This window comes from Balaenoptera acutorostrata, chromosome 4, assembly GCF_949987535.1.
Source record: "Balaenoptera acutorostrata chromosome 4, mBalAcu1.1, whole genome shotgun sequence".
Classification (NCBI taxonomy): domain Eukaryota; kingdom Metazoa; phylum Chordata; class Mammalia; order Artiodactyla; family Balaenopteridae; genus Balaenoptera; species Balaenoptera acutorostrata.
In genome coordinates this window covers 98,464,870-98,478,736 of record NC_080067.1, presented here as the reverse complement: position 1 = coordinate 98,478,736, position 13,867 = coordinate 98,464,870, and the positions used below count along the sequence as shown (strand labels likewise).

General features: G+C 35.8%; 1 protein-coding gene across 6 annotated transcripts in view; it reads right to left on the bottom strand.

Moving 5' to 3' along the window:
- CBLB (Cbl proto-oncogene B) overlaps window positions 1–13,867 on the bottom strand; it is a 208,975-nt gene that overhangs the window by 110,741 nt on the left and 84,367 nt on the right. For all 6 annotated transcript variants that reach the window (XM_057545481.1, XM_057545483.1, XM_057545480.1 and 3 more), the window contains exon 4: window positions 4,375–4,521. In XM_057545481.1, coding sequence (XP_057401464.1) covers window positions 4,375–4,521 — 147 coding nt within the window. The remainder of the gene's footprint in view (window positions 1–4,374; window positions 4,522–13,867) is intronic.

The following is a 13,867-nucleotide window of genomic DNA, read 5'->3' as shown; positions in this document are numbered from 1 at the left end:
GTGGGAGGGTATATATTAGAACCCAGAAAAGGAGACTTCTGAACTAGACTTAAAGGAAGGGTGCCAAGATTCTGGGACTGTAGAAAAGAAAGAGGAGGGAAGAGGGGCATGCCAGGGGGAACTGTAGGAACTGATGATAAAAAAAAAATCAATTCGTAGATAATAAGTTATTGAAATTTTTGAGCAGACAACAGACATCATCCAACCACTCACGCATCCATCCAATTATTCATCCAGTCTGTTAACACTTATTAGAGCTCACATATTCCAAGAAACACGCCAGGCTCTGAGAAATAAAAATCAAGGAAGCTTCATAGTCTATTGGGAAATGCAAGCATGTCAGCAGTTCACTGCAGTCTAGTGTGCGAGATGTGAGCTCAGGTATTGGAAGAACAGAGCAGGCATGCCCACCTTACGTTAGGGTTACTGAGGAACGCCTCCAAAGTGGCAACACTGGGTAGGGTGTGACACTGGGTAGGGTGTGGGTAACTGGTTTCCCAAGAGGAGGGTGCAGTTTAGGGAAACAAAGACAATGAGGTGTGGAAATAAGTATAGAGTATGAGGAGGTTGTTTCTTTGAGGATGAATTGAATAGAGAGATGAAGGTAGAAAAAAAAGTTCCTAAAGCTTGTCACATTAATGGGGTTATAGACTTTAACCCAGATTCAGTAATGATGCATAGAAGCGTTTCAGGCAAAAAATAAATAAATTAGAATGAATAGTTCTGCTTTTTAGAGCTCACTGGCCTCATCAAGAAAATCAATGGGATAGGTTGTTATTAAAGTTAGGGAGACCAGACAGAAAGCTGTTGCAGTAGTCCAGGGAAGAATTTGAACTTGAACATGAAACTGAAGAACAGAACTTGAAGTAAAGTAAGGATGGGGAGAAGGTGCATACAAAGATTCAGGAGTTAGAATGGTTCTTGTTGAATTATAATTTGGTTGGAAACACATGTCTAAATCTCCTCAACATCAAGAAATGCTTAGTACGAGGAGCCTAGAAACTGCTACCTGACTTGCTTATTAGAAAAATGACTGTCACCCAGAGTCTAATCACATTAATGGGTCTTTTTTTAACAGTTAATAATACATGTTTTGAGCCTCATGCTTAAAGTTTCTGGATTATAAACTTCACCCTCTAACCCAGAGTCTGGTATTGGTCTCATTTGGCAGAATTTACTTAGACACATTCACTCAAAAATGCCACTCCTCTTTTCCACATATTTCTACTATCTCCTGGTCAACAGACTAAGAAAGCAAAAGCAGAACTCAACTATTAAAACATTCAATAACTTCTCATAAAAATCTACCAACTACAGGACTTCCCCAAATCTAACAACTACAGAACTTTCCAACCAGTTTACCCTGGCACATGATATGTTATTGATCCCCTAAGACTCCAGACAGGCAGAACCTCTTGGCAGCTGGGCTTGGATCTTGAGCAGAGGCTGGCCCTGCCATGACTTCAAAAAGGTTGAGAAGCACAGAAATGAAGCATTAGTCACATGACACCTAAAGATTTTTGTCTGCTGCCTGTTCTTTAGGTCTGAATCCTAAAATTGCTTTTAGGAGTTTTATAAAGTCCTTTGAACAATAACTATTTCCCAATTTTAACTCAATCCTAATATTTTTTTCTTACTGACAGTTCTTTTTGGGAAAAATGTCACAATAATACTCAAGTTAAAACCTGCTTTATAGACACAGACCTACTAGAGAATGGACTTGAGGATATGGGGAGGGGGTGGGGTGAGATGTGACAGGGTAAGAGAGTGTCATGGACATATATACACTACCAAATGTAAAATAGATAACTAGTGGGAAGCAGCCGAATAGCACAGGGAGATCAGCTCGGTGCTTTGTGACCACCTAGGGGGTGGGATGGGGAGGGTGGGAGGGAGGGAGATGCAAGAGGGAAGAGAAATGGGAACATATTGTATATGTATAACTGATTCACTTTGTTATAAAGCAGAAGCTAACACACTATTGTAAGGCAATTATACTTTAATGAAGATGTTTAAAAAAAACAAAACAAAAAAAAAACCTGCTTTATAAAAATCATAATCTGTTTGGCTGTTTTTAGAACTAATCGCTCAGTGGTTCTGTTTTTGGAAACAATAATGCATTCAAGTTTAAAGGCACCGGTTAGGTCAGATGAAAGCATTCTCATATGCCCTCAATATGTAGATAAATAACAGGAATACTTCTGTATGAGAACTCAGTTATGCAAAAATGCAAACTAGTATTAGAGTATAAGGAAGATAAAAGAATTCAACCTTTCAAAGGGCTACATCATTCATTCGTCCATTTATCCAGTAAAATACTGTGGAACTATAAGATGAAAACCCACGGAGAATATAAAGATGGTTTCTCCAATGATCTAATAAAAGAAGCATTAATTTTGATGACTACAGAAATATGTCCGAGTTCCAGAAGGAGCTTTACATTTGGCTCTCAACCCCAAAATAAAAATCTTAAAGACAAATTAAGAAGCCTTCTCAAGTAAGCAAAGACAGAAGACAAAGGTACAAGGGTTTAGGAGGTAGGGAGCGTGTCTAATCAGCATTTCAAGAATCCCCCATTTGATTTAGTAGTGATTTCACTCACGTAGCAGTTGGACAGAAATTTCAGCCCCTTAATGTCTATGGTTATAAATAAAGGGAAGTAACGATGTCTCAAATGCATAATTCTTTGTGGTTTGAGGTGCCGGCAAAACAAACTCCTCTCTTGAAAAACACGTGAGCAATCTTTTGTCAAAAGGTCCATTTTTTACTGACCTTTTGACAAGCAAGCAATTTTTAACTCACCAGAATTTTCAGTTTTCAAAAAGAAATACCGCAAGCAACTTGTCTGATGGATTTTCTTAAAATTTTAAGATAGTTTATTTTGAAGGTTACTCACTCTTTGCATTAGGCTCAGAGTGTTAATATATGAGCTGTAGCTTCAAGACATCCTCAGCCGTTACTCCCAGAACTCTGCGGTCCCTTTCTGCTTTCTACTATTCACAAATATTTAATACGTACACTCCTGGCTGTTAGTCTAATTCAGATGAGGATGAACCTTTTCTTTTTTTAAATCCTCATTTGTGAATGGATATAGGAGCATTACAAAGAGCTAGATTTCTGGAACACAGAATGTCTTGTGTTAAAGGCAATAATAGTATTTCCTCCTGTAGTGCCTAAAAATAATTAAGAATACATTTCATTTAAGAAGTGGGAAAAAGGCTTTAACATTTTTGAAGTAAAAAAATTACGCATCTAATCAAATGTGCATTGCTCTGTGTATGTCCTAATCATGTGGTAGCTATAGATAAACACAGCACGTCATAGAGAAAAAAAAAAACGGGAAACCCAACGTTACAGTTAATTCACCAGTGTCACAGGACTCAGATCACTGAAAGTGTATGCCAACATTTTACATCGTATTTCATCAGCTACTGTATAAATATAGAATTTAACTACAGGATGAAAACAATAATCTGTGTGTAAGCAATCATCCCTCCTTAATTCTTAGCTACAGTTCTGCCTACATTCAAGGACATTCTGAGGGTGTTCTCTCATCAAAGGGGACCCTTAAAAGAAACTGAAGAAACCATCTGTCTCCTGATGCTCAGTTCTTAAGCATCTTACTAAGAGATTCCTGATGAAAGTTTTGCACGTTTTATTTAAGTTATTCAGACTTCAGATATTTAATTCCTATTATTTACGAAGCTCACCTGGGTTTGTGTCTGGATAGGAAATACCTAAGGAAAACATCTTTAGCTATTTTTGTGAGACAATGCAACTTTGTGATAACATTATCCTCATTTCTGTATCTTGTTTACACGTGCATACTTTCTGCGCAATGACACAGAGAAAACCTGAATGCCAGTGCTGAGGCCTTTTCCCACTTCAATTTCAGATCTTCGTCAAGCTTATACTCTACCTCCTAGTATAGAAAGCAGTCTCCAATGCCTGCAGTCCTGAAGTAAGTGTCCCCCCTCTGGATTGTCAGAACAATTTATTTAGGCCAATTTTTAAAGTGTCTTTCCCTTTCTGCCTTTTATTTTCTATATGTGTTTTATGTGTACACTAAGTTATAAAAAGTTATGAGCTTCCCATGTATACTCTGTCTTACATACATCTGCTTCTTAGAGCTAACTATCTAACTCAATGAATGCTCACCAAATAAATAAACGTCATATAATATTTACTTGGTAACAACAAAATTATTCCGTTACTGAGGTATACTTCTGGTGGCTAAATAGAAAAAATAGCAATCAAAACACTTATCAAAAACACTGCAGTATATTCTCAAAATACTCAGGTAAGATCTACACTATATGGAACTGGAGGCAGGTCTAAGTCATTCTTCAAACATGGATCCAAATTTGTACTTACTTGTCTCCAAAAAACTTTCTCCAGAATTCAGCAGCATCTGCTTTCGTGATACGAAAGTTATCTCCCTGGAATTGCCCATTGGGAAAGATTGCTTTGATTTCTGCCAACATGTGACTGAAGATAAGGGATAGTTTTGTAAGATTTCGTCTGTAGATACAAAGAGGGAAAAATGAATGAAAAAGTAAATATATAGGCATGTAAGATTTAACGGGAATATATATTATTAAAAATGAAATTATCAACCTAGGTCAACTCAATAAAGCCCTTAAAAACAATGTTCATAAAAACTGTACATTTAAATTCCTAACAGGGATTCTATTAGTCATCCATGTATTCATTTAATATAAACATCAACAAGATGAATTACATGAGGTTTAATGGGAGAGACGGACACCTAAAAAACTCATAATCAAATATAAATGCTAAACAAAAAACACAGAGTGATTATTTCTACACGGGGAATAAGGAAAGATGTGTCATTTAAGGCAAACCTAGCAAGATAAGCAGTTGTTCAACAGATGAAAGACTTAGAGTGGAGAGGAGGGGAAGGAGGAGAGGTTAGGAATAGAACTATTTGGAGAATATCTAGATTTAGCATGGCTAGAGAAGAGCAGAAAGAGAGTGGAGGAAACGGCTTGAGACAAGATGAGAAAGTTTGGGTGGGACATGACAAAAAGAGGCATCTGAACCAATGAACAAAGTTTTTGTCAAATACACTTGCCACTTCTACCTAAATATCAGAGTTTCTGATAAGTCTCAGATATGTGCATATTTTAGAAGCTCCCTGGGTAATTCTAATGTAGTCCATAAAACGCTACTGCGATAAGGAATGGGAAGCCAAAATGGACTAAAAAGATTAAGGAAATGATCAAATCTCTGTTTTAGAAAGAAAAAGTTATGGTAGTATGAAAACAATGGTTTGGAAGGGAGGGAAATGTAGGCGTTGTCTCTATTCTAATTCCCATGTTAAGTTCTGGGAATTCTGACATGATTTAGAACATGCTTCAAACCGTGACTAACACTTTAACAGTATCATCTACATTCCTTCTTAGCTTTTCATAAGTTTACAACATTAATTATGTTAATCAGCCCAAAACTGTTAGTGCTAGATAGTAAGGAAGCAATTGAAAGACAAAATACTACAGAACTTTTCAGTTTTGAGCTGACCTTGCCTCTTTATATTCCTGCTTACTCAGAATCACCAGAACACAGCAGGCACATATCTCCTGTCATTCCATTTTGAAGCTTTAACTGCTTTGTGTGTGTGTGTTGAGGGGTCAGGGCTGGGGGTGGGGAGGAGGCACTTGCATTAGCACTCAAAGTAAATACAGAGGAAAACTAAAGAAAGCCATCAAATCTGCAATGCATATAACACCATACAATGTTTCCGCAGGACTTTGACACTGAAAGTTGTGTTTATTTGCCTTTTTTTTTTTACTCATGTATCTGTGTTTAATGACTCTCAAATAACAAGCAAAAAAACATGTTAGGTACCAAAAAGATCATAAAACATGCACCTATCTGTAAAGTCACTGAAAGGAAACATGTAACTTCCTATATTATATGAATATGGAATAAATAAGGTACTTGTGATAAAAAGTGGGAAAAATAGGAATGAACAGAAAGCAAAAAAGTATAAAGTAATTGACATCTCAAAAAATTCATCTCTATTGGAAAACCAAAAAGTCCCAATTTCCATAACCTTTATTATCCATGAGAAGATTTATGGGAAAGAAGGGTCAGAACTTAGGCCTTATTTTAGTGCTGACTGGCAACAACAAACAATCTGCAAAATCATTATGGTTAGGTTATGCAAAATGTTTCATCATTGGGCTTCCCTGGTGGCACAGTGGTTGAGAGTCTGCCTGCCAATGCAGGGGACACGGGTTCGAGCCCTGGTCTGGGAAGATCCCACATGCCACAGAGCAACTAGGCCCGTGAGCCACAATTACTGAGCCTGCGCGTCTGGAGCCTGTGCTCCGCAACAAGAGAGGCCGCGATAGTGAGAGGCCCGCGCACCGCGATGAGGAGTGGCCCCCGCTTGCAACAACTGGAGAAAGCCCTCGCACAGAAATGAAGACCCAACACAGCCATAAATAAATAAATAAATTAATTAATTAATCAAAATCTTAAAAAAAAAAATGTTTCATCATCTTCTTAGATTCAGCCACACTTCTGCACAACTCAGCCTAATTCCAAGGTAAAACTTCTTTAATTAGTTGAATCTTTGATCTTCTCATTTATGTCAACACACCCTCATTTAGGTGATGGTAGATTTAAGAAATCCAGTCTTAGGAAATGAAAAGTAAACTGATGAACTATATCCAAGGAAAGAATTGCAGCCAATATAAACTGCAACTGACTTTTGAAATTTGAGTTTAAGGAAAAACATAAAGTCACTTTTGAAAATCTGCAACGAATTTATTTCTATAATTAGGCAAACGAGTTAATTTTCTACCAAACTTCCAATTGATACATACAGAAGAAAAAAGAAAAATCAAGATGGCTGTAATTAGGGAAAACCAACTGTTCCTTATTTTCTGAATTGGTTGCTCTCCATCCCCTTGTTTCTCTGTTCTTTAATCATATCCAAATGTTTTTTCATTTTTATTTGTTAAATCTAAAGCCTGAAGCACAATACCAGTGATTACCCATCTTGGATTTTTGATCCACTGGCTATGTAGGCACTAAACTTTAAAACAGAAATAGTAACATTTTATCTTTATAATTTACAGTCTAGAAGCTCTAATAATCACTATATAACTAATCACTGTTAAATTATAAACTGTGTGTATAGTCCAATTTTCTTGTTCCTACAAACAGATCACCACATTTGTATTCGACTTTTTGCATAAACTAAGGCAATGAAAAGATCTATTTTGCCTTTAGTCTTTAAAGAGACACAAATTCAAGTTGTTAAAAACATGTGAATGCGACAGTTTTGTGTTAGTTTATTTTTCACATATACCAGAAAGCATATTTATATTTATTTTATATCTAATTTTTAAAAACACACACCGTACATATGTAAATGATTATTTTGGAAACCCTTTATCTGAAATATCGATTTACAGTGGTTCCAAATCCACACCAAGAAATGAAAAGAGCTTATAGTTAATTCTATTATCTGATGTCATTTAAATTTACTGTCATAGCAAATAGGTTTGTTTTTTATATGACTGTGTGGGAGTTTTTTGTTTACTATATTTTGCTTTACATTAAGCTTTAGTTCCCCACCCCACTCTGCACTCTTAGATACCCATTTTAAAAATAAATAACCTCCAATTTTGAAAATAAAATCCAAGGATACAGTCATCTCTAATCATCTAGACATAAAGGGAAGAAAGGCAACAACTCCACATCTTCTTTGTAGATGAATTTTTTTCCTATCATGATATTTTTCCTTACTTTGCCAATTTTCCCTAAGCCCACTTGATTGCCGCTCATCATAAGACCAAAACTGATGACTGCTTAATAAAGGATTTGAAGCATCCTAATTAAGATATGTATCTATTACTAAATGCCCCTACACCAGAACAACTAAGGAAATAAAATTTATCTACAAAGACTCAATAACCTTAAACATAACTTTAATTTACAAGAAATTTTGCAAAACTTTCACTTTCAATAATACTTTCAATAATACTTTCAATAATACTTTATTTTGACTAATTACTACCACATTATCTCCCATTAACCATCAAAAGCTAAGCCATTTTTAAAATGTTTTGTGTGAGATTTTTTTATAAGAAATAATTTTGGAGTAAAAGTATTCTGATACACCAGGTAAGCAAAAAATAGCTTCTAGATGTCAATACTGGGTAAACCAGTAAAGATGTTAATATACAGAGAAGCCTTGAGAAGGGGGAGGCAGAGAGGAGCAAAGACAAAGGAGAGGGAGAAGATGAGAAGGAAAACTATCTGCATTTTTTAAAAAAAATGTGTAATGAATGCATCAGCAATGTCAAGAATATCACCTAAGAAGCAAGGTGCCTCTTTTACCCTGAATTTGGTCACCTAAAACTGTCCTTCTTTAAAACAGTATGAATCAATTTCTCCAAAATTCAAGTTACATTACTGCACAGAATGTGAGGTCGGAATGATGGGGCATCACTCTTTACGAATAAGTCTTAGTAGCTTAAGTGGCTACAGCCAACATCATCAGGAGGCTGAAGGTACACAAGATTTGATGTAGGATGACACAATCCTACCCTTAATAAACTTATCACATAGTAGGGGAGAAAAAGACATGACTACATTATTATCATACAACATAGTGGGGGCAATGCGCCAATGATAGCCATCTTGAGATGAGGAATTTGAAAAATGAATAAAAAATACATCAAGACTTGATTAGTAGCCTCCACTAAATGTAGGAGACCCACAAAGAGAATAATCTAATTAGATCGCATGTAGTCCTTGATTCTTCTCAATTCAAGAAACAGCTGTGTCATAAATCAAGGAGGAAATAAAAAGCTTTAAATGCTGAATTAGTGAAAAACTTTAAATGACACTTCATATCAGTGAGTTCCAAAGTTTCTGAGAATGTACTGCTTCTGGTAGAAGAAATGGGAGCCCATTTTTTTATCCAAAAACTATTAATAATTCAATTTTTACATTTAAAAGCTAGAACATGTGCTTCTTAATCTTTACAAGGTGGAACAAATTCAACATAAAGAGAAAGGCAGGACACAAAGAATATAAACAGTGGCACTGAAAATGAGACTCACGTCCAGTTAAAGAGCAATTACCATTCACTCTATTTCTGATGTAGTGCCTTCCAAGATGGGTTTAGGGCGTTACTTCACACTGTTTTTGACCTTGGGAACATTTTGATTCCTAAGAAAGTGAGGATACTAGGCTGATGCAAGCCTTGCCTTTCATTTCCCCCTCTTGGGAATAGAGACTATTATTAAGATGACTCCTGAGAGTCTTAAATAAAACTGGATCTTATCCATTCTCTTGCCTAAGTGCTTTAAAGTTTTCCATACATCTAAGAGGAATATGAGGCAGATTTTTTTTCAACTGAAGTATAGTTCATTTACAATATTGTGTTAGTTTCTGGTATACAGCAAAGTGATTCAGTTATACATATATATACACATTCTTTTTCATACTCTTTTCCATTACGGTTTATGACAGGATATTGAATCTAGTTCCCTGTGCTATATATACAGTAGGACCTTGTTGTTCATCTATTTTATATATAGTAGCTTGTATATGCTAATCCCAAACTCTAGTTTATCCCTCCCCAACCCCCTTTCCCCTTTGGTAACCGTAAGTTTGTTTTCTATGTCTGTGAGTCTGCTTCTGTTTCATAAATAAGTTCACCTGTGCCATATTTTAGATTCCACATATAAGTGATATCATACGGTATTTGTCTTTCTCTGACTTACTTCACTTAGTATGATAATTTCTAGGTCCATCCATGCTGCTGCAAATAGTATTGTTTCATTCTTTTCTATGGCTGAGTAGTATTCCATTGTGTATATATACCAGATCTTCTTTATCCCTTCATCTGTTGATGGGCATTTAGGTTGCTTCCATGTCTTGGCTATTGTAAATAGTGTTGCAATGAACACTGGGGTACATGTATCTTTTCAAATTATCGTTTTCTCCAGATATATGCCCAGGAGTGGGATTGCTGGATCATATGGCAACTCTATTTTTAATTTTTTAAGGAACCTCCATACTATTTTCCATAGTGACTGCACCAATTTACAAGGAATACGAAGCAGATCTTAAAAGTCCAAATCCCATTGAAGACTCAGAGTCTACCCCAAGTCATAAGAGAAGTAAAGTGTGAACAGAAACGTTCTAACCTGAGACACAGGCAGTAGGACAATTTTTTAAGCTGCTCCATGTTACTCCATTGAACTGCTCACTTTAAAAGAATTTAGCAAACTATGTCAGTCCAAAAGCTGCACTAAACTAGGTAACCAAGGAAGGTCTTTTTCCTTTCTTAAAGGACAAATCATCCACCACTAACAAGGCTAGGGAGACCAAGTGCAAAATTGTGGCTGGGAAAGATGAACCCTGGGCATCCTTTGATCTCTGCAGTATACTCTCAAACGTGTTGCCCACAACGGTCTATTAAGAGCAGCAGGCCATCTTACAAAATAAGAATGATGCACTCAGGGTAAATAAATTTGCTTTCTAAAATAAACAGTTTTGAATGGACAATTTACAAATGCCTTACCTAAACCCAACTAAAACATGAAATGTTCCTATCACATTCAAATGTAATATCCTTTGACAAGTTCCCAGAAGATATTCAAAAGATATTCTGTCTAATTCTTCAACTGCTGTATATTAAAGAGATTGGCCCTGAAATTTGATAGTACATGTTGGGTTCATATCCTTACTCTGCTGGTAGTCTTGAACAAGTTACTAAACCTCTCCCTCTGAATCAGTTTCCTCATCTCTAAAAGTTTTAAATAGAAATGCCTGTCTCACTAAGTTGTTGTGAGGAGTAAATAAGATATGAAGGTAAGAGCCTAACACAACTAATTTTTAAAACTCTCAATAAATAAGAGTTATTATTAACTCTACCTGCCACCTCTGTTTAAAAGTATAAATATCCTAGTAGTCTTTCTTCGTTTCCCCATATAATACTATTGTTACTTAAACTGATGGCCATCTTAAGGCCATCATTCTCACCTTATTAAGATCATCAATTGTCATGGTGGCCTCTTATAATTCCACAGCAAGCAATGGGCGAATATTTGATTAATCCATTCATTTATTCTGCATATCTTGACTGAGTGTCTACTAGACTATGTCTAGGTAGGCACTGATGATACAAAGGTGAAGATGACACAATCCTACTCTTAATGAATTTAAGGGGCTTAGGGATTGCCAAAGGTATAGAACAACATAGTGGGAATAAAACTGAGATAGAAGCAGAACAAAGGTGGTAATCAGTGAGAGAGACAGAGGAGTCTACAATTTTGGGGGTGATGGATGCAGTTCTGACCAGAAAATGGCCCTGCAATGGGTAGGAACAGTACAGTGAAGATGAATTAGGCGAGGAATTAGAAAACTCCAAGGGTGAATAGGGTCTTTCATGTGGATTTTGAAATTTCCTACGATTATGACAGCAGTTTGGATGAAGAAAAGGACTACAATAAGCCTTATCTCAGTAAATTCAATAAAACTTCCCAAATAATCTTTTTAAATGTTAGCTATTTAAACTTTGCAGCAATGCAGAGTAGGATTATCCCTTTGATGATTTCAACAAATAAATTTTATATGGAAAATTTATTATGAGAAACTACGACAGTATGATATGATCACTCGTACTTTCATCTGGTTTAAAAGTTTAACAATATCTACTTCAATAAAGAAAACACTTTTGTCTTTAGTGTTGGACTTCTTTTGATTTTTAAACCTAATCTGTAACAAGTATCCTTTTATAAAGTAAACCTTAAAAATGTAGACCAGTCTATTACTTGAGAGAGAAAAGAAAAAACTATTCCTTCATTTCTATTTAAGATAAAATATCAATACAATAAAAATTCTGTGAACCATGTGGAAAGTTGCCATTGCAACGATTCAAATAGAAGCAGCCAGAAGTAATCATAGTAGAACTTTGTTTTCTTTGAGTTTCTTTGATAGGTTCTTTTTCAAAAGAAAAAGAAACACTGGAAGTTTAAACTATACTTTTATGACCTGGGGTACTTTGATAAAAGAAGAGTCTCATCATCAAATAGACAAACTTGACCCTGAAACAATTTTTTTTAAAATCTAGATTCATTTTTGTTCTTTGCAATTCCCAGTAGATCGCCATAAGAAAAATTACAGTGAAGTAGCAATCTGAATTACGTCAATTAAGTCAGTACTTATTGCTTCTAATGAAAATTCTTAATTATTTTTGCTTGCTACATTCCCTAGTCCACTATTTTTATTTTTTGTCACATTTACACTTCAGAGATAGCTTTCACTTCTACTCATTAGAATATGGTTCAAATTTTTCCTACAATATTTTCTTCGAGGATTTCTCCTGTCCACGGGACCAAGCTACCTTCCACCATTTCTCACACCACTTCTCTGGTCTCTCCTCGAGCATTTGAATGGCTTCCTGCTCTTCCTGACCTCTCCAGCTCTTAACCTCGGGTTAAGCCATATCTTCCTCCTTACTGATTCAAAGTCCCAATGTCTCAGCCTGTTGAACTTTCACCTGCACCAGTTTTATGTCAAAGTACGGCCATGGTATCTTTTCCATCCCCCTTCCAGGATGTCATCTATCAGGCTATTAAATGCCACCACTTCATGTTACCTGCCGCGGCAGGAAGTTCTCTCTGAAGAGTACCACAGTTATTGTATATACATATTGCACTTCACCTCAATCAGAGCAAAAGTCTTTGTTGGGGAAGAAAAAGTCTTATTATACCTGTAACAGCTTCTTATACATAATAGATACCCAATAAATGTTAATGTCAATGACCAGTAAAATATTTAAAGAAAAAACACATAAGAATTTCCTGACCCAAACAGTGCTAATGAAAAGATCGATAGGAGCAGTACATAAGAACAGTTTACAGAAACACTACATAGTGAAGCATCAACTTTCCAAACTTTGATGAAAAGGAATTTTACCAAAAGCTGCTTTAAGAGAGAATTAAAAATCTAGTGTTTGACTCTAAATAAGAAAAAACAAAAATCTTTGCTCTGTGAGTTGTAGTATCTTTTCTCTCCCTCTCTATTTTTTCTTTGTTAATTGCAAAATATAACAACAGCAATGAAAGGAAATTAATGCTGTATGCCCCATGTGAAGTTTCCAGAATCTCAGTAAACTGAACACATTTGTCATACTTTCTGAGGAAGCGTAAACATAGTTTCCATCACATTACCTGTTCCCTGACAGTTACTTCCTCCTTTTGACTCTGGAAATTTTCCTCATTGATACCTTTGTCCCACTTCAACCCTGCTCCCCAGGAATGGAACAAGTGAAAAACAAATGAACCACAGAGCAAAGAGACAGCTCACTCTCTGGTGCTCATGTTCTGCATTACTGACAAGAAAACTAAAATCATGACATTTATTCCACCTCTTCCCTGGGGTTAAAATTACTTTATTCAAACGGTTGAGGCAAATATAAAAATAAACATAATTTGGCCAAGCAATTCTCATTTATTTTTGGTATAATCTGACATGGATACCACATTATAACACAGAGTGTGTGTGTGTGTATGCATGCACACACACAAATGTGCTCAATAAAAGTGTGACATGAAAAAGGCAAGACAATAAATAGTATGCCCAGTACTGTCTTAGTTCTATTAAAAAGCTAAATATCACACTACAGACAAATAGAAAACAAATATAGGATATACACAAAAAGACATAAACAGTAGTAATCTCTGGATAGTTTATAAATGGTTTTTCTATTTTTTTCTTTAAATATTCCTATTTTCAAAAATATTACTGACAAGCCATCATACTGACCTTCTCAGGCAAACCTGCAATGTGCCTGAAGCAGAGAGAGTGACTA